This window comes from Siphateles boraxobius, unplaced genomic scaffold (genome assembly GCF_051911475.1).
Source record: "Siphateles boraxobius isolate OS27281-9 unplaced genomic scaffold, OSU_SipBor_1 25, whole genome shotgun sequence".
NCBI classification, from domain to species: domain Eukaryota; kingdom Metazoa; phylum Chordata; class Actinopteri; order Cypriniformes; family Leuciscidae; genus Siphateles; species Siphateles boraxobius.
This window is the reverse complement of record NW_027508866.1, coordinates 26,989,225-27,008,520: the sequence shown is the minus strand read 5'-3', so window position 1 is coordinate 27,008,520 and position 19,296 is coordinate 26,989,225. Positions and strand designations below refer to the sequence as shown.

The 19,296-nt window shown below is 39.5% G+C and overlaps 2 protein-coding genes across 2 annotated transcripts in view; both read right to left on the bottom strand.

The window, feature by feature from the left end:
• LOC143750374 (long-chain fatty acid transport protein 6) overlaps positions 1 to 10,619 on the bottom strand; it is a 62,445-nt gene extending 51,826 nt beyond the window's left edge. Inside the window, exon 1 of the mRNA XM_077243425.1 lies at positions 10,026 to 10,619. Within this exon, the coding sequence (XP_077099540.1) occupies positions 10,026 to 10,503 (478 nt within the window). The 5' untranslated portion in view covers positions 10,504 to 10,619. The remainder of the gene's footprint in view (positions 1 to 10,025) is intronic.
• Positions 10,620 to 14,195: 3,576 nt separating this feature from the next.
• LOC143750741 (uncharacterized) lies at positions 14,196 to 16,367 on the bottom strand. Its single transcript, XM_077243912.1, has 8 exons — positions 16,304 to 16,367; positions 16,149 to 16,198; positions 15,927 to 16,064; positions 15,017 to 15,151; positions 14,851 to 14,934; positions 14,676 to 14,764; positions 14,488 to 14,590; positions 14,196 to 14,405 (listed from the first exon to the last, which is right to left on the bottom strand). The coding sequence occupies exons 1-8, from the start codon at positions 16,329 to 16,331 to the stop codon at positions 14,196 to 14,198; spliced, it is 837 nt and encodes a 278-aa protein (XP_077100027.1). The 5' UTR covers positions 16,332 to 16,367.
• Between the last annotated feature and the right edge of the window lie 2,929 nt (positions 16,368 to 19,296).

Here is a 19,296-nt window from a genome sequence, read left to right as displayed (position 1 = left end):
TGAATTAAATGTATTTGCGAAAGCGGTGGAAGATGAGGCAGCTGAAAAGCCTCTCTCCAGGTTTGACGCGTCAGGAGCAGGGTTGGGTGATACGGTGGAGGGAGAAGCCGAAGCCAAGGTAACTTTATCGCCCTTCCAGCCATTGGCCCCGTTGTCCGTCGGTTCAGGGGATGTTACGCGCCTGAAGGTGCGTCTCGCTCGAGTTCAGATGGAAGCCCAGGATCGTGCTGATACACGGCAGGCTGAGTTGAATTTTCGTCTCCAGGTTCGAAAACTGGAGATAGAAGCTGAGACGCAGGTTAAATTACGTCAGCTTGAATTGGAGTCTGTGAAGAGTCGTTCTGAATCAACTGTACGATCTGCTCCTGATCATTCTGTGCCGGTAGGGAATGTTGGTTCAACAATTTCGTTTGATATCAGCAAGCATATCGTATTAGTGCCTCAGTTTAGGGAGAATGAAGTAGATTCATATTTTAATGCATTTGAAAGAATTGCTTCTTCACTTCGGTGGCCAAAAGAGGCTTGGACATTATTACTGCAATGCAGACTTGTAGGAAAGGCTCAGGAAGTTTTTTCGACTTTGTCCTTGGATGATAGTATGAAATACGATGTTGTGAAAAACACTATACTTCGTGCATATGAGTTGGTGCCTGAGGCATACAGACAGAGGTTTAGGAATCACAGGAAAACAGGTCAGCAGACTTATATGGAATTCGCCCGTGAAAAGGGGATTCTATTTGATAAGTGGTTAGCTGCAAGTAAGGTGCCCGATTTTAATTCGCTTAAAGATCTGATGATGTTGGAGGAATTTAAGAATTGCGTGCCCGAACGGGTGGTGACATATTTGAATGAACAGAAGGTGGTATCTTCATCACAAGCTGCAATTCTTGCCGACGAATTTGTGTTGACGCACAAGAATGTGTTTAGTTCGGTCCGTTCAGAGAAAACTGCAGGCTCTTTCTCTGGACAGAGTTCAAATTTCCGAGTTAAACAGAGTTCACCTCCAACGCAAGAAGTGAGAGAATGCTTTTATTGTCATAAGCGAGGGCACGTTATTTCTGACTGCATGACGTTAAAAAAAAAGCAGGCGCCAGGTCAACCAAAGCCGGTTGGGTTGGTGAATAATATGAAGGCACATTTGAGTGATGCTACTAATGGTGAAGAGATTGATGTGAAATTCACGCCGTTCTTAATGAAAGGGCTCATCTCTTTACATGGCGATCGTGATAATCAGCAAGAGGTAAACATTTTGCGTGACACTGGAGCTGCTCTATCTTTTGTTGTCGCTGATGTTTTACCACTATCTGAGCAGACATCTTGTGGATCTCATGTATTGATTCAGGGTATTGAAATGGGTACTATAAAAGTCCCATTGCATCGTATACACTTACAGTGTGAGTTAATCACGGGTTTTGTGAATGTGGGAGTTCGTACTGTATTGCCAGTGACGGGTGTCACTTTTATCCTGGGAAATGATTTGGCTGGAGGTAAGGTATTTCCCTTGCCAGAACTCCTTGATCAGCCAGATTGTTTTATCCCTGTGGATGATGTAGCGCACAAATATCCTGATGTGTTTCCCGCAAGCGTGGTTACCCGAGCGCAAAAACGCAGAATAGGCAAAGAGATTGGATTGTCTGATTCATTCATGTCGTCTGTATTTGAGGAAGGTAAACTTCAACCTGAAAATACCACGAGGGTTATTTCTGATGACCAATTGCCTAAAGATAAATCTTTAGATGCTGAAGTGCTGAATTTGCCTGTCTCACATGATGATGTCATTTCAGCGCAGAGGGCTGATCCGTCACTGCAAAAGTGTTTTCTAGCGGCGGAAAATCCAGACACCGTGAAAAATCAGAAAGTGAGGTATGTGTTAGATCAGGGCTTGCTTATACGAGAGTGGCAAGGAAATTTCAGTGAAGAGACGGACTGGAATATTCTCAGGCAGGTGGTTGTACCGTCAGTTTACAGACGGCATGTCTTGATGTTAGCACATGATCATCCATGGTCGGGACATATGGGGATTACAAAAACCTATAATCGAATCCTCAGATATTTTTTCTGGCCAGCATTGAAAAAAGATGTCTCGGGGTACTGTCGTACGTGTGATATTTGTCAGGTTACTGGGAAGCCCAATCAGATGATTCCTCCGGCTCCGTTAATTCCAGTACCTGCGGTTGGCGAACCATTTGAGAAGGTTCTTGTGGACTGTGTGGGTCCTTTACCAAAAACAAAGAGTGGTAACCAGTTTTTACTGACAATAATGTGCACTGCAACTCGTTTTCCGGAGGCAATTCCTTTAAGAAAAATTACCTCCCCTGTCGTAATTAAAGCATTGGTAAAGTTTTTCACTACTTTTGGGTTACCAAAGGTGGTGCAGACCGATCGGGGGACTAATTTTCTTTCTTCTCTTTTTGCACAGGTTTTGAAAACCCTTGAAATTCAGCATAAGGTGTCGAGTGCCTATCATCCAGAGAGTCAGGGAGCAATCGAACGGTTTCACCAAACACTAAAATCGATGTTACGAAAATACTGTTTGGAGTCTGACAAGGAATGGGATGAGGGCGTCCCTTTACTTTTGTTTGCAGTTCGTGAAACTATTCAGGAATCGTTGGGTTTCAGCCCAGCAGATTTAGTTTTCGGACACACGCTGCGGGGTCCTCTCAAAATATTTAAGGAGATGATGATGAGTGAGCAGGAATCTTCTGGGGTGAATGTGCTAGAGTACGTCAGTAAGTTTAAAGAGCGTTTGCATGAAGCTTGTTCTTTTGCGAAGAAAACCTTGAGTGAGACTCAGATGAGAATGAAAAAACGTTTTGATATTAAGTCTGTTAAACGTGATTTCCAATCTGGTGATCAAGTGCTGGTATTATTGCCAGTTGTGGGCTCGTCTTTGTCAGCGCGTTTTGATGGTCCCTTTGAGGTGATTAAGAAGTTGAATGACACTAGTTATGTAATTCTGACTCCTGGCCGTAAGAAGAAGCAACGACTGTGTCATGTTAATATGCTGAAGAAATATCTTTCTAGAGATTCTATTGAGAAAGCTAATAGTAAGGTGGATTCTCAGCCGAACAGCACTGTGGTCGCTGCTGTCATTGCTCCCTCCGTCACGGGGAAAGGTGAGAGTACGTCTCCATCTAATGGTGAGTTACAAGAAGATGATGCGTTAATGTCAGTTAATGCGTCTCATGGGGTAAGGTTGGCAAATTCCGAAATTCTGCAAACTATGCCAAGCTTTTTGAGTGATTTAAGTGAGACCCAAAAATATGATGTTACTCGGTTAATCCATGAGTTTCCTTCTTTGTTTGGAGATGTCCCCTCAATCACTAATGTATTACAACATGACATACAAGTCACTTGTGCGGTCCCGATTAAGCAGCATGCCTATAGGGTAAATGTTGTCAAGCGAATGCAGATGAAATCCGAAGTTGACTATCTGTTGACCAATGGATTAGCCGAACCCAGTTTGAGTCCATGGAGTAGCCCATGTCTACTAGTGAGGAAGTCGGATGGAACCAGTCGTTTCTGTACAGATTACAGAAAAGTTAATTCAGTTACTATACCCGACAGTTATCCTTTGCCGAGGATGGAGGATTGCGTGGACAATTTGGGTCCGGCCAAATTTGTTACTAAGCTCGATTTGCTGAAAGGATATTGGCAGGTGCCGCTTACATCTCGCGCAGCCGAAATTTCTGCCTTCGTCACGCCCGATCATTTTCTACAATATCGGGTGATGGCGTTCGGACTGCGGAACGCGCCTGCCACATTTCAGCGCTTGATTAACACTGTTTTGTCTGGAGTACCAAATTGTAATGCCTATCTGGATGACCTTGTACTGTATTCTTTGGACTGGTCAGAACACTTGATGTTGCTTAGAACTGTGTTTGCACGTCTAGCTGAAGCTCATTTGACCGTGAACTTGGCGAAATGTGAGTTTGGTAAAGCAACAATTACTTATCTTGGAAAGGAGGTGGGTCAAGGCCAAGTTCGACCGGTCAGCGCTAAAGTTGCGGCTGTAGCAGATTATCCAGTTCCTACCACGCGACGTGAACTGCGGAGATTTCTAGGGATGGCTGGATATTATCGCAATTTTTGTCGTAACTTTTCTGTCGTCGTGCAATCTCTTACAGATTTGTTGAGTCCTAAGAGGATATGGAAGTGGACTGAGAATTGTCAGCAGGCTTTTGATGGCATTAAGATGTTGCTGACTAACGCACCAGTTCTGGTTGCCCCAGACTTTGCTCGTTCATTTAAGTTGGAGATTGATGCTAGTGGTACAGGTTCGGGAGCTGTACTTTTGCAGGAGGATGAGAGGGGGTTTGATCACCCGGTCTGTTATTTTTCTAGGAAGTTCAATAAGCATCAATTGAACTATTCGACCATAGAAAAAGAAACCCTTGCACTCATTTTTTGCTTTGCAATTTTTTGAAGTTTATTTGGGGTCTTCTTCTTCATCTGTGATTGTTTTTACTGACCATAACCCTTTGGTGTTTCTCTCCCGAATGTACAATCATAACCAACGCCTTATGCGCTGGGCGTTGATTGTACAGAGTTACAACTTAGAAATTAGACACAAAAAGGGTTCGGAAAACGTGGTAGCGGACAGTCTCTCGAGAATCTAAGTATTACTTTCCTCTTATTTTTTTTTTAGTCTTTAAACAGTTTTTTCACTCGCTGTTTAAAAACTTATGGGGGGAAGTGTGTTACGATTGTTTTCGTACTTATGATCTGTTCTATTTTTGTTCTCAGATTCTGATTGGCTTCAGATCCTGTTAGTCCTCTGGGATTCGTTCGTCTCCATGACGCTCTGCCGGAAGCTGGCTATAAAATGCGACGCCAGCTGTCTTCAAAGGCGCGGGGGCTTTGGTTGGGCTTTGGCTGTGTGTGCGCGCGCGCGCGCCCCTCTCGTAGATGTTCATTATGTAGCCCATGTTAGATCTGTGTCCCTCATTTGTTGTTAATTTGTTTCTTTAGTTTTGATCTGTTGTTCAGTTTATTTTGATAGAGTTTGACCGTGTGTCCTCGTGTTTTCTTACGAAGAGCTAGCTAGAACGTCACGTGACATACATCATGCTACATAGCGAATGTTATGTATTAGTTCACTAGTTTAGAGAGTGTTGCCGTGTTGTAATTTTTGTTTGTTAGTTAGTGGAGGTAAGTTAAGGGGTGCTTTGGCACGCCGAAGATGTTTCTTTTTATTTTTCTTTTGATTTAGTGAGGTTAGATTTCATGGTTGTAGTTAGAGGTGTTTTGTTTTATTTAGTTCTTTGATTTTGGCAACACTCGTGCTCTTCATTTTCATTTGGTGAATTTCATTGTATTTTTCTTCATTTGTTTAATTAGTTATATTTGGAAATATTTAAAGTTTACTTTTCCTATATTGTGTTTATGGGCTGGGAAGAATAAATCACTTCATAATCCAATTTCTCCTTTATTATTATTACTACCACTGTTTGCATTGCTACTTTCTCGAGATATTGAGTGTCAAAATAAATGTTATTCCCTTAAAATCCTTAGACACAAATTAAATCATATTGGGTCGTAACACCATATAAAAGTGTATTTTGCATCCGATGACCCCTTTAAAAGCAGTTGGAGAGTTTTTGAATGCATCAAAAATAATTTAGCACGAATTTGGCTATACTCCTCAACATCAGCTCTCACTGTCTTTGATCACAGGCAAGAGATATCGTCCAGGAATCGTAAAATCAAAATGCTACAAAAAATAAATGAAGATGTCCGCAAACCGCATTCATCAGATCGTGCTCTTCAATTTCCACTCCGTGTGTGCGCGTGTTGTCTAGTAACGAACGAGCTTGCAGCGGGAACACATAATTTACCCGGAAACAACTAATTCTAATTTCTGATTGGCTGGTAGCTAGCATTTAACTCAGTATAACTCGAGACAGATGCTATGAACTCGGCAGAGAACTTCCCTCCGTTTGCCTGCGCCTCGTCCATTAATTGTATAGCGGGACAAGTTCCCTTACTCCTCAGCGTGAGAAATACAAGGTGTGGCGTGTGAGCGTGTGAACGGGTTGAAATGCGTGTGTCTCGTGAGACTTGAGAGCCCTGCCGTTCACACCAAACACGATAAAGATATAATTCTAAAAATCGTTCTGCATATTAAAGAATAACAAAGTTCACACCACAACTATAACGATAAAGATATGAAAAACGATTTCGTTGGGATCACTTTCAGAACGATTTTTTTCCAGCTGTCGAACGATAAAACACTGACAGCCAATCGGAATCCATTATAATTTTAAGGTCTCGTACATTTAAAATGGCAGATGACATTGCAGAGAAGTTAATCGTCGAGGTACAAAAAAAATCCTCCACTGTTTGACAAGTCAAACCCCCTTTTCAAGGATACGTTAAAAAAGAGAGATATATGGAAAGCATCGTATCCTGGGAATAAATGGTGAGAAGTATTAACGATGAGATATTACGCAGTTTAGCAAAGTTTAGCATAGCATGACAAAATTACCTAAGGTAGGCTATCCAGCGCTAGTTTTGACAACATTGCTTAAGTTGCAGTGAAAAAGGCGATGTACATAAAGGTGTTGACTGGGCGATGTTTTTATCCCATCATTGACTTCGTCAGCTAAATTCACTGTTAGATTTGATCGATTACACTAGACTTGCTAGATTCACTGTTTAGATGTGCTCGGAACATAGCATGCTGGCTGAGGACATCTGCTGGCAAAGACGTGTAAAGGCAATAAGAACAGCAAAAACATATTAAATGACAATAACAATTATAATAAAATTCGGATTCTCCCAACTCCTCTCGTCTTTTAAGGATATCGTGTACCCAAAAGCGCCTGTTTTTCTTTGATATTTTTTTATAATGTAAAGCAGCAGCAGGTCATCCATTTTCTCTACTTTGAAACCGAAGCGCAGGCGCGCGCGTGCTTAGAATAAAAAGACTGTTATCGGTCGTTGGTGTGGACGCATATATAGTTATCTTTATCGTTATCTTTATAGTTATCGTGCTTGGTGTGAACGGGCCTTTAGACAACATGTGTCAGGAACTATTCATTGTCGTAATCATACTCTAGATCTAATATTATCACATGGAATCAATGTTGATGCCGTTGAAATTCTGCAGCAGAGCGATGACATCTCAGATCATTATCTAGTCTTGTGTAAACTTCATTTAGCCAAGGCTGCAAAGCCGACTCCGTGTTACAAAAATGTTAGACCTATCACTTCTGTCACTAAAGATTGCTTTATTAATAATCTGCCTGATCAGTTTCATCATCTCAGCATCCCAGATAGCTTAGAAGAACTCGATATTGCAACAGAAACTTAACTCTCTCTTTTCCAGCACTTAAGACAAAGTTGCTCCTTTGCGCTTAAAGAAGATTAAAGAAAATAGTCCAACGCCTTGGTACAACGAGCACACATAGGCCCTTAAGAGAGCATCCAGAAAAATGGAGCGCAACTGGAAGAAAACAAAACTAGAGGTATTTCACATTTCATGGAAAGAGAGCACTATTGCATTCAGAGAGGCCTTAAAAACTGCTAGAACTGCTTATTTTTTAACCCTATTAGAAGAAAATAAACAAAACCCTAGGTATTTATTTGAAACAGTGGCTGAACTAACGAAAAATAAAGCTTCAACCCAGACGTTTCCAAGCAGCACAGCAGTAATGACTTTATAAACTTCTTTACTTACAAGATTGATAATATCAGGGATCGCATCAGACAGTGCATTGTAGTCTCCCTGACGAAAAATTTGATTCATTCATTGCTATAGAAGAGGGTGAATTTTATAACCTGTTTAAATCATCCAAATCGACAACTTGTATGTTAGACCCTATAGCGACTAAGCTACTGAAAGAGATGCTTCCAGAGGTCATAGATCCTCTTCTTAATATCATTAATTCATCTTTGTCATTAGGATACGTACCAAAAAATTAAGCTGGCTATCGTTAAACCGCTTGTTAAAAAAACGCAACTTGATCCTACAGAATTAGTCAATTACAGGCCGATCTCGAATCTACCTTTTCTGTCAAAGATACTAGAAAAGGCAGTATCTTCACAACTATGTTCCTTTTTAGAAAGAAATGGTATCTGCGAGGATTTTCAATCAGGATTTAGACTGTATCATAGTACTAAGACAGCTCTCATTAGAGACACAAGTTATTTGCTCTTATCATCCGATCGTGGTTGTATCTCTCTCTTAGTGTTACTCAATCTTAGTGCTGCATTTGACTCTATAGATAACAACATTCTATTAAATAGACTCGAAAATTATTTTGGCATTAGTGGAATTGCACTAGCATGGTTTAAATCATACTTATCTGACCGTTATCAGTTTGTAGCAGTAAATGAAGAGATGTCTTATCGATCAAAAGTTCAGTATGGTGTACCACAAGGCTCATTACTAGGACCGTTGCTGTTCACTCTGTACATGCTACCCTTAGGAGATATTATTAGAAAGCATGGCATTAGTTTTCACTGTTATGCTGATGATACACGGCTCTATATTTCTTCATGCCCTATTTACCCATTCACAAAATTAACAAATGCATAGCAGAAAAAAAAAACTGGACGACTAGCAATTTCCTACTACTTAATTCTGAAAAAACAGAGATTCTGATTATTGGACAAAAAACTTCCTCATGTAATAACCTAGAATACTGGTCTCCATACCGGCGTGATGACTTCAACCCCCAACCAGATTGTCCCACTTGCTCGCTGATCCCATCTGACTTCTAACCTATAATGCTGCCTAAATTGTAATCATACACTGTTTGTTCGATGTCCAGAGGAGGACTGGCCCCCTTACTGAGCCTGGGTTCTCCCAAGGTTTTTCTACATTCTGACACTCATGGAGTTTTGGTTCCTTGCCACTGTCGCCTTTTTCGCCTTTCTTCACCTTTGTCGCCATTGGTTTTTGGCTTGCTTAGTTGGGGACATTTAATTTTATATTTAACAACATTACAACATTATTTTCCTGTTATCTCTGTTAAGCTGCTTTGAAACAACCTGTATTGTAAAAATCACGTAGCCTATAAATAAAGGTGACTTGACACACAGCATTTTATCACTGGAGATACAGAAATCATTTCACTTCTAAGAAGAGTTGTCTCAACATTGCATATCTAATCAAGTCCTGACAAACACATTAATTATCATTTGAATTAGGCTATCACTAAGGTTCTCCAATATTGGTTAATGGTCACATAGCATGCAGGTAAAGAAATCATTTTTTAAAATATTTTTTAATAATTGTTTTATTTAGATTTTTATATGATTTTCATTAAACTCACAGACTCCAGTCTGGGAAACCCTGACGTAACGTAATATTTGATACACACATTGTTGATAAAGAATGTAGTATATTTTCTTTATCTTTGTATTTTTATATTAGTCAAAAATAAACTAAAAGTAATCAATAAGTAGTCATATTATATTACTTTAAATGTGTAATGTAAGGATTAGGTTATTAATTACAATTTGTAATTAATCTACCCGGATTCGTTTTTCTTTTGTCGTCCCTTCTAATAACTACCAATCAATACTCCAGCAACCACCCAGAATAATTCAGACGCCAGATTTCTGGAAACTGAAAACAAAACAAAACAAAAAAACAGAACAATACCAGCCTAAACAGCCTTTAGTTGTTGTTGTTTTTCAATGTTCAGTCATGCTTGGCTTTGTCAAAACATAGATTTCTTGGGTCAAACTTTTCTTGTTGTTTGTAAATTGTTTTCAAAGTCAAACAATACAAAATAATCAACCAAAACAACTAGCATGGCATACGAGCTGTAGTAAAAGAACCCTGTGCTTCTACGTCACACTAATTTTCACAGGATCAAATATGTTCATCTTGACTTCAGCTTGATGGGAAAAAGGCCAATGAAACATGGCAACGACTGAGGGGGAAATGTCTCTATATATTGCAGTTATATACCGTGATAATAACATAATAGTGCTAAGCTCCTTTTACAGTCAGTTATGTTGCTATTAACGTTAACGTTACCCGTGCGTCGCGTCGCGTCTGTGACGCTTACCTGAGCCGATGACGAGCGCTTTAGCACCACAGCTCTGCAGACAGTGCTGCAGAGACTGAGATTTGATGTTAAAGTTTAGAAACGCGACCTCACAGCCCAGCTTACAGAGCCCGAACCAGACGAAGATGAAGTCCGGCTCGTTGTTCATGAGGAGCGCAACGATATCCCCCTGTTTCAGCCCGCAGTGAGACCTCAACACGTTCGCGAATCTGTTACTGCGCACATCTGCGTCCCTGTACGAGAGGATCTGATCCTCGAACACGATGAACGGTTTCTGAGGGATGTTTCTGGCTTGAAGCTCAAAGCACTGGAGATATGTGACAACTCCGCGCTTCATCCTCGCCATCATCGCCTTCCCCACGCGCCGAACCCTCGCGTAATACAGCAAGTCTTCCCAGAAGTACGGGTAAAACTTCCTCTGGACGAGCAGAAGAGTGGCGATCCCGACCGCCAGAGTTCCGATGGCCCAGCTTATCATGATGTGTAACACTCTCTCACACACACACACACTGATCAGGTGGAGAAGAAGAACCGTGTGTGTTTGTGGAGCTGCTGGAATCCCATATTTAAATACACTCAGACGCTACTGCGCATGCGCATGATTTTCAACTTCACTCACTTCGAACCATTCATTATATTCTTTATCATGAAACTACAAATAGCCTACATACTCTACGCCAGCAGGAAATTCGCTTCTCTCCCACTTCAGGAAAAAAATTATTGCAAGTATCCTAATGAATTTTGGTTTAAGTCCAAAACTCTCATAATCTAATAAAATTGCTGTCTATTTGTAAAGTAGCATATAAGCCCAAAAGTGCATTGATAGGTATTGATTCACTAGGTTGTGAGACTGTAACCTTATACAGACACAGAATTTACTTTCTTTTTTTAATGGATGCAAATTTTATTAAGATATAAAAATACTCCCTCAAAAGTATAATTAGCCAACTGTTGAATAATTCATGATAGAAAGTAAAGGAATAACTCATTCTCACATTATAACCACGATAGATGCATTAACATAAAACATGGCCAACTGTTTGTCTTATACGATTATAAAACTATGGAAATATGTACAAACAATAAATTTTGTAGGCTATATAAATCATAAGTGCATTGTCAATGTTTTACTGAAGGTAACAAATCAGTTAATATTCATAAAATAAGTAGCACTTTGTGCTTTTTTTCTACATTTACACCATTTATTAAAACAAGTTATGTTTTTGAAATTAGTCTAAGTCTCTTAAGCCTGCATTTATTTAATCTAAAATACAGTAAAACATTAATATTGTAAAATATGATTATAATATAGAATATCTTTCTTCTTTTTGAATATATACATGCATACCTCATTATTTGTGCAGTCATCCAGTCTTCAGAGTCTGATCAGTTATTATTGGTGCTGGTGGTTCTTATTATTATCAATGTTGAAAACTATGTTTGCTGCTTAATATTTTTGTATCTTTGATGAACAGAAAGTTCATGAACAGCATTTTGATATAGAAATCTTTTGTAACATTACAAATGTCTTTATTGTCTCTTTTGTTATAATTTTTTTTAAATCTCACCTACCCAAATCTATTGAATGCCAGTGCATCACGATTTCCACAACATTTGTTTTCAACATTGATAATAATCAGAAATGTTTCTTGATCATCAAATCATCATATTAGAGTAATTTCTGGAGGATCATGTGACACTGAAGACTGGAGTAATGATGCTGAAAATTCAGCTTTGATCACAGGAATAAATTACAGTTTACTATATATTCACATAGAAAACAGATATTTTAGTTTGTAATGTTTCATGATATTATTGATCAAATAAATGCAGCCTTGGTGAGCCGAATAGATGTCTTTCAGAAGCACACAGCCCAGGGGCCTATAGCATGAAGCCGGTTTAGGCAGAGCCCGTCTAACGGAGAGCCTTGGCACTTCCTATTAGCCCCATTGTATATCATCTTGGTTGCAGTTCCATTAGAATTCCACTGGAGGTGATCGCGGGCGAGTGCAGAATGAATGGGAGTCTATGGGGCTAGAAGGCTAAATGTATCCCTTTCTCCTGCATGTCGTTGAATCAATGTAGATTTTATTGTTGATTCAGCAAGTTCAATATAGATTATCCAAAAGTCGAATGAACAAGTACTTATGTCCTTTCGATTTCTTACAGGTTAGGTCGTTGTTGGCCGGAACACGCTAGCATTCTGCTGTTATGTGACGTCATCATATTTTTGAACGGATTTTTAGAACAGATAAGTGAACTTAAAAATGCAATTTTCTGCTGAGTGTATTAACTTCGCGTAATTTGGGCTAATGATTTGCACTAAAAAGCCATTGGGGGATTCTTATTTGAAATCATGGATAAACAACAATGAACAAAGGTAAACAAAGGCCTAATCACCACTGATCACCACTAGCAATGCATGATCAGACTGTTATTTGACTTGTATGCCAATCACCCACCAAAACTTCATGTCTTCAGCAAAGTATTTTTTGTGGCTGCCCTCCTGCAGATTCTCACTTGACTGACTAGGCCTAGGGCCTGTCTTATGGCGCTTTTCCATTACAGGTACCAGCTCGACTCGACTCGACTCGCCTTGGCTCGCCTCGACTCGGCTCGCTTTTCGTTCCGTTTTCCATTGCAGAAAGTATCGCCACAAATAGTACCCGGTCGTCATAGCGACGCCTTTCGTTCCTCGTTGCCCCATCAAGCTCTCGCTGGATCCTCTCTTCGGCAACCAAACAAAGGAATGTCTGCACCTCCTCGTTTGACCACGGCGTATTCTTCCGAGTTGCCATAATAATAGTAGTAAGTTTAGTAACTATCTCTGGCTAAACTATTTAAAAAAGGCGGGGTTATTCTGGATACTCCATCTGGCGCGTGCAATGATGACGCAGTGAATAGTGACGATTCTCTCTGACCAATCAGCAGTCGGCATTGTTTTCACGTCACATTTTAGTATCGCCTTAGCTCGCCTCAGCTCGCTTAGAACCTCGCCGGAGGTGGTACGAAAAAAAGTACCCGAAAGCAGGTACAGGTACAACTTTTACACAGTGGAAAACCAAACAAAGGCGAGTCGAGTCGAGCTGAGCCGAGCCAAGGCGAGCTGGTACTGTGTAGTGGAAAAGCGCCATTACTGTCATCAGAAATTGCCTGCAGGCCAGGAGGAAAACATTTGAAATCTTATTTCAGTTAACCCTCTATACCTGAATAGAATTTCACAACAATGTGAAATACAACATATTCCTGAGAATTAATGGCTAAAACTACTATTTCAAAAATGTCTAAGAATGACTCAAAATTTTAAATTTAAGTGTTAATTACAAGTTTGTTGCAATTTATAGAAATATCTTTCAAATGATGTATGACATATTAAGAAATGTTTTTCATAGCCCATCATTTAAGAATCTATATCCTCCGTTGCTCCAGTCCGTATAATAAAAAAACATGATTTCCTGCTATAAGAGGATGTCAAAAGTTTATGTAGGCCTTTACTTGTTGTTTGCATAAACCTTGCACCACACAAATTGACTTATTATAATTATTTTTATAGTGGCTTAAACAACAGTGAACATACCTCAATCCATTTATACAGTACACTGGTTTAAATGATTAGATAAAACATTATTTCCTGACGAATTGTTTGATTTATCCAACCATTCTTTTTGTGTTCATTCATTATTTGCCTCTGTCCACTCACCTAAATGCATAGTTATGGTCTCCACATTTGCCTTCTTGCCATTATTGTCAGACTAGTTATTCCCCTTAACAAATCTATTCTGCCACATCTGGGAAAGTCAACACAGGCATAGGATACTTACATTGTTTGGTTTTTGAAAAAACAAGGTTATTGTTTTTTGTCTCTTCATTGCCTTTATGTGGCATTTATACAGTCGATTTTTTTCAGTTCAGAAAATCACCGACTCAGCTCAGTCATAGTATGATAACTATGGTTACCGGTCCGCTCCTACAGGCACGATTGAGGCAGCTACCAGCTCCTCATAGGACCCCGGCGACGTCACTCAGGAGTCGTACACACACACAGAGAGAGAGAGAGAGAGAGTGTGTAAACGTTGGTGGCATTGTGTGTTTATTGAAAACAGAACAGCGTGTAGTGAGAACGTGGGTACAAACAAAGTAATGGTCACCGGTGTAGATTATTATTGTGTGTCAGCCTGCGTCTGCCCCGACGCGATTCTGAAGCAGTGGCGGGCCGGTGTGGTGAAGAGATGAGTCCCACCGAAGAGATGGGTCAATATGCTGAACAGCATATGCTGCCATTGATGATGCGTGATATCTTCTCAGATACCACAGATCTTCTCCCTGTATCACCTCGATTTTCATAGAGGTCCATTTGTCCCTCACCTCCATTTCTGCCATCTAATGCAATAAACACAGTTGTTAAAGTAATGTAGATGTAATACACAAAAAATAAAAAAATAAAAGGATTTATTTAACTTACTGTACAAACCAAAACCCCACAGTTGTTAGAGTCAGCCAGCCTCCACTGTTCTGGGTACTCAACAGTCCATTTTCCCAAGTCCCAAGTATTTCGGAATGCATTGCTTTTGTACAAAAGAAAAAAGAAATTAAGAAATGTACATTAGTAAATAAAGATAAATTGTGTGTCATTTACAATGCAAAAAATACCATAGTATAGCCAGGTCCATCTCAGAAATTGATTTGTAGTTGCCAGTGGGGTCGTACACTCGAATATGATTCAACAAACCATTCAAGACCTTTACAAAACAAACAGAAACCGCTTTAACCACAAAGAGTAACAACTGTTGAGCAAAAAATTTATTTATTTTTTCTCCACACATACCCACAAAATGAAGTGGTTTCCCTTTTCAGGGCTCTGTCCACCAACAATTCTTGGAATAAGGACCATGTCATTCTCATCAAGGTCCTTTAAAATATTTTTAAGAAAATAATTGGTGCGACAAATGTGTTCCCAGCCCCTGAGATTTATTTAATAGATTTTCATTTACCTTCAGACAAGAAATGTGACTGTCATTCACATGTTTCTTGTTAGTGAAGGATCGCCACCAGAGAACGAATGTGTGCACCTGTAAAGCAGTTCCACCATGTGCTTTACAGAGCTGTGCAATCCTTGTGTCAAGAATCTAAAAGAAATAGTAGATTACAGTAAAATGTTGTTGAATAATATAAGAAGTATATGTAGGAGGTTCGTGGACAAACGGTCATACAAATAAGCTACAATTGAACGCATAATGACTCAGAGGGATCGTAGGCTGAATTGGGATGACAGATGCCTGTTATTTACTTGCGGGCTCCCCTGAGTCCGTAGCACTAAGTTTCATCCAAAAATTCCACTGGCCGTGAAGCCACTATTTTGTACATGGAATAAATGCTACGTGGGATCTCCATATCTCAGCTCTTGAAGGCTCCAGAGCATCCAATCTTGCACTCATGTCTATGTCTCAGCACCCTCCATCAGAAATCCAAGATTTCGACAAGATCCGAGAAACTTTACCTGATGGCCTACCTACCCCCTTATAGATTTTTTGGGTTGAAAAATAAAGTTTCTTGGATCTTCTCGAAATCTTGGATTTCTGATAGAGGGTGCTGAGACATAGACATGAGTGCAAGATTGGATGCTCTAGAGCCTTCCAGAGCTGAGATATTTTTAATTTTGTGATGAAACTTGGTGCTACAGACTCTGGGCCTGTTGAGTGCAGTAAAATAGTTTTTATCATGACAGGAACTTTAATTAAAATGTCTACCAAACAAACTGTCTAAAGCCCCATTAAATGGATTGCAGGTAGGAATGTGTCCAATTGCAGCTTATTGTTTGGACGTTTTCTGGAAACCAGGACTAACTAGAGATATTACAAATATATATTCACTACAAAAATTTTATCAAATTGAAATTCTAACGTCGTCATTCAGCCATGGGAAACTTTTCTTCTGTGGGCACAGTGTCTCGAAATCTTCAACTGTGGCCTGGCATCTCGAAAACTTAATGAGTGGCTGCTTTCTGTCGGTTTCCTCATTCAAAATTCTCATATATATTTCCTAGAAAAAGTAATGCTTTGTAATTGTCTTATATATATAGTATTATATAATATATAACATCCTTAGATTTATTTGACATCTTACCTCTTCTAGCTCCAAGATGTGAAAGCGATCCACAGAAAACTGAACAATTTCTGTGAACACATTGGACAAATCTTTGTCAAACTTATTTTACATTTTTACATCTAAATAAGGAATGCACAAATTTAATTCTAATATCAAAATCAAATAAAGCATACCTGTGCGTGATGCATCACCTCCTGCCATGTCTGTCTTCAGGCAGTAATCATGGTCATCATGAATATTCACTGAAAAAAAAATGTATGTGTAATTTTTACACGTGTAATAAAGGGACTGAGTTGCCCGTTCCTGATTTAAATTTACAAAGCAGCAAAGTTCATTATATTATATACACATTGAAGTATTATATATTTAATATTGCAGTACATCATATTAGCTAAGTACAGAACAAAAACTTTGTTTACCTACATTATCAACAGCAACCTGTTTTTAAAAGCTCTTAGAAAGGCATGGTCTCTTTTCAGCCTTTGCCAGTAATGCTTGATTTCTTTCAAGACAACATACTCTGAAATTCTTCCCATTCCATACATGAAAAAATACATGACGTGTTGGTGATATCATATTTTATATATATTAAAATATTCTTACATAGGCTATATGAAATAAAATGACACAACCCTATCTCTTTTTGTTAAATTTCAGTTTTGTTGATCAATAATAGCCATTATTAAAGTATAAGTAGCCTAAAAGGTATAAGAAGCTATACAAGTCAAGAAATAAAGCAAGTTAAAAGATTCAGTCAAACTAAGTCAGCAGGCTACAACGTTAAAGTTATAAATAGCCTAAATATATAAAGTTATGAGACTTCACTTTGCCCTCAGCCAAAACGATTTGCCACGGAACAAACTATAGATTAATGAGACCAAAGATCGACTTATACAAGCCGAATTATATCTCATGTTCAACCACTAGACTAGAGACATCAGAGCTAGCGGCAAACGTCAGAAGGACTAGCCTAGGTAAGGCTGTTCCAGGCGGGTTACATGAGCGCTGTGCGCCCGGTTATCGCCTGGATCTCACAACTCCGAAAACGTTAGATCAAAATTTTAAATAGGCGCTATCTTTATAAATAAACCACAGATTTGAGCTTTAAGCAACTACATTCTCGACTGAAAAACTCTTAAAACTACATTTCGTGACACAATAAAAGTAGTATTTTTAATTTTCGCGGCCTTTCTCCTCTGCTATTGACGCAACCTACTATGAAAAGCGCTATACAAATAAATGTATTACTTGATGGCAACAAACTGCTTTTATCTTTTATCTTATCTTGCACTCTGGGGTACTACCATAGCAGCGGGATTTAGCATTCCACATAAAGCTATAACAGTTCACATTAGCTACAAGTTATCGCGAGAACATATTTAGATCAGGAATACTACTGGCATACTAATGGGGTCCTAAGGTGAGACCCATCATAGATGAGACCCATCTCTTCAGTGGGACTTGTCATCTCTTCCGATCTCTTCACCACGCGTGATTTTTTTTCCCAAACCACTTCAGTGGAAATCCCGCCCTGCAGCCGATTTAAAAGTTTTCATTGGTCATGTCAATCACTGTACTGATTGCCTACACCAAACACTGATCCCTAAACCTACCCGTCACTGTAACCTAAACCAATGAAATCGGCTGCAGGGCGGGATTTCCGCTGAAGTGGTTTGGGAAAAAAAATCACGCCTTCACCACACCGGCGGTGTTCCGGAGAGTTCAGTTCCCCTTCAGTGCGCGTCCGCAACATCAAGACGAAAATCATGACCTCATGATTCCGCGCAAGCTCCGATTAACGGGTGTATTGTGCATCGCGGTGTTTTTACTTACTCTCCATCACAGTAATGTACATTTTACGTTGTTTGTTAGATAATTTGCAATTACATACAGGTTTTAAATTATAGAATGCATATTTTCAGATGTTTTATGGCTCAATCAGATGTAGGCTACAAGCTACATGCTAATTCTAAGTTCTTTTTTATTATTGTTGTTGTTAGTGTGTGTGTGTGTGTGTGTGTGTGTGTGTGTGTGTGTGTGTGTGTGTGTGTGTGTGTATGTGTGTGTGTGTGTGTGTATGTGTGTGTGTGTGTGTGTGTGTGTGTGTGTGTGTGTGTGTGTGTGTGTGTGTGTGTGTGTGTGTGTGTGGTTTTTGTCAGTTTTGCTGCAGACATAAATAAACTATATTGCACTGCACAATATCTGTGTTGTTTTTCTCATTTACGATATTTTATGATACTCGTCTGCTTGAAGGCCCAGAAAAAGTGCATTTGGTACAGTAAAAAGTGAAAAGTGCATTACATTTTGAGGATTCATAACACACTGCAGTGATGGTGATGTATTTAAGTGTCATCTTTATGTGTAAACACTTTCGTTTTACCAGGAGGTCCAGAAAAAGTGGTTCTCCCCCTGTATATTACATTTTGAGGATTCATAACACACTGCTGTGATACTGGTGATGTATTTAAGTGTCATCTTTATGTGTAAACACTGTCATCCATAGATCAGTCTCTTCCACTGAGAACACAGGAGTAACCGTTTTACCTGGATGTCCAGAAAAAGTGGTTACCCCCTGTATATTACATTTTGAGGATTCGTAACACACTGTCACACAGGGTCATGTCCCCCCCGTTCCTAGTGCCATCTGCGCCCCTGTTAGACACAATGAAAGTGGTTTGGCTTTTAGCGTTGTGCATCGCCATAGTAACGCACGCTCCCAGGCTAAACTGGGCAGCGTTCAGCCCCGACAAAACGTTGCTCAACGTTTTTTAAACAGAAACGGTGATGCGTTGAACGCACTGTTCTGACGCAAGAGTTGCAACTATGGCAGTTGAGAAGGCCATTCTTTGTATTCTTTGTGATGAATTTTCGGACCCTGATGAAGTATAAATATGGTATAAATATGTGTTTGATACTACAAAATATGCCAGATGTTACAGTTACTGCACTTGCCGCCCAGAACACAAGAGAACACCCCAATCAAGTGAAGGGATTGCCGAAACTCAAATGGAAGCAGACATCTTTCCTAATTCAGACAAAAAAAATCCTATATTTTTACAATAAAACTTACGACAAACATGTCTTCTAATATCCTCAGTTGTTGCGTACAGTAGGCTATACCGAGCAGCATCGAACACATTTTTAAATTACTTTCCTTGTACCCATT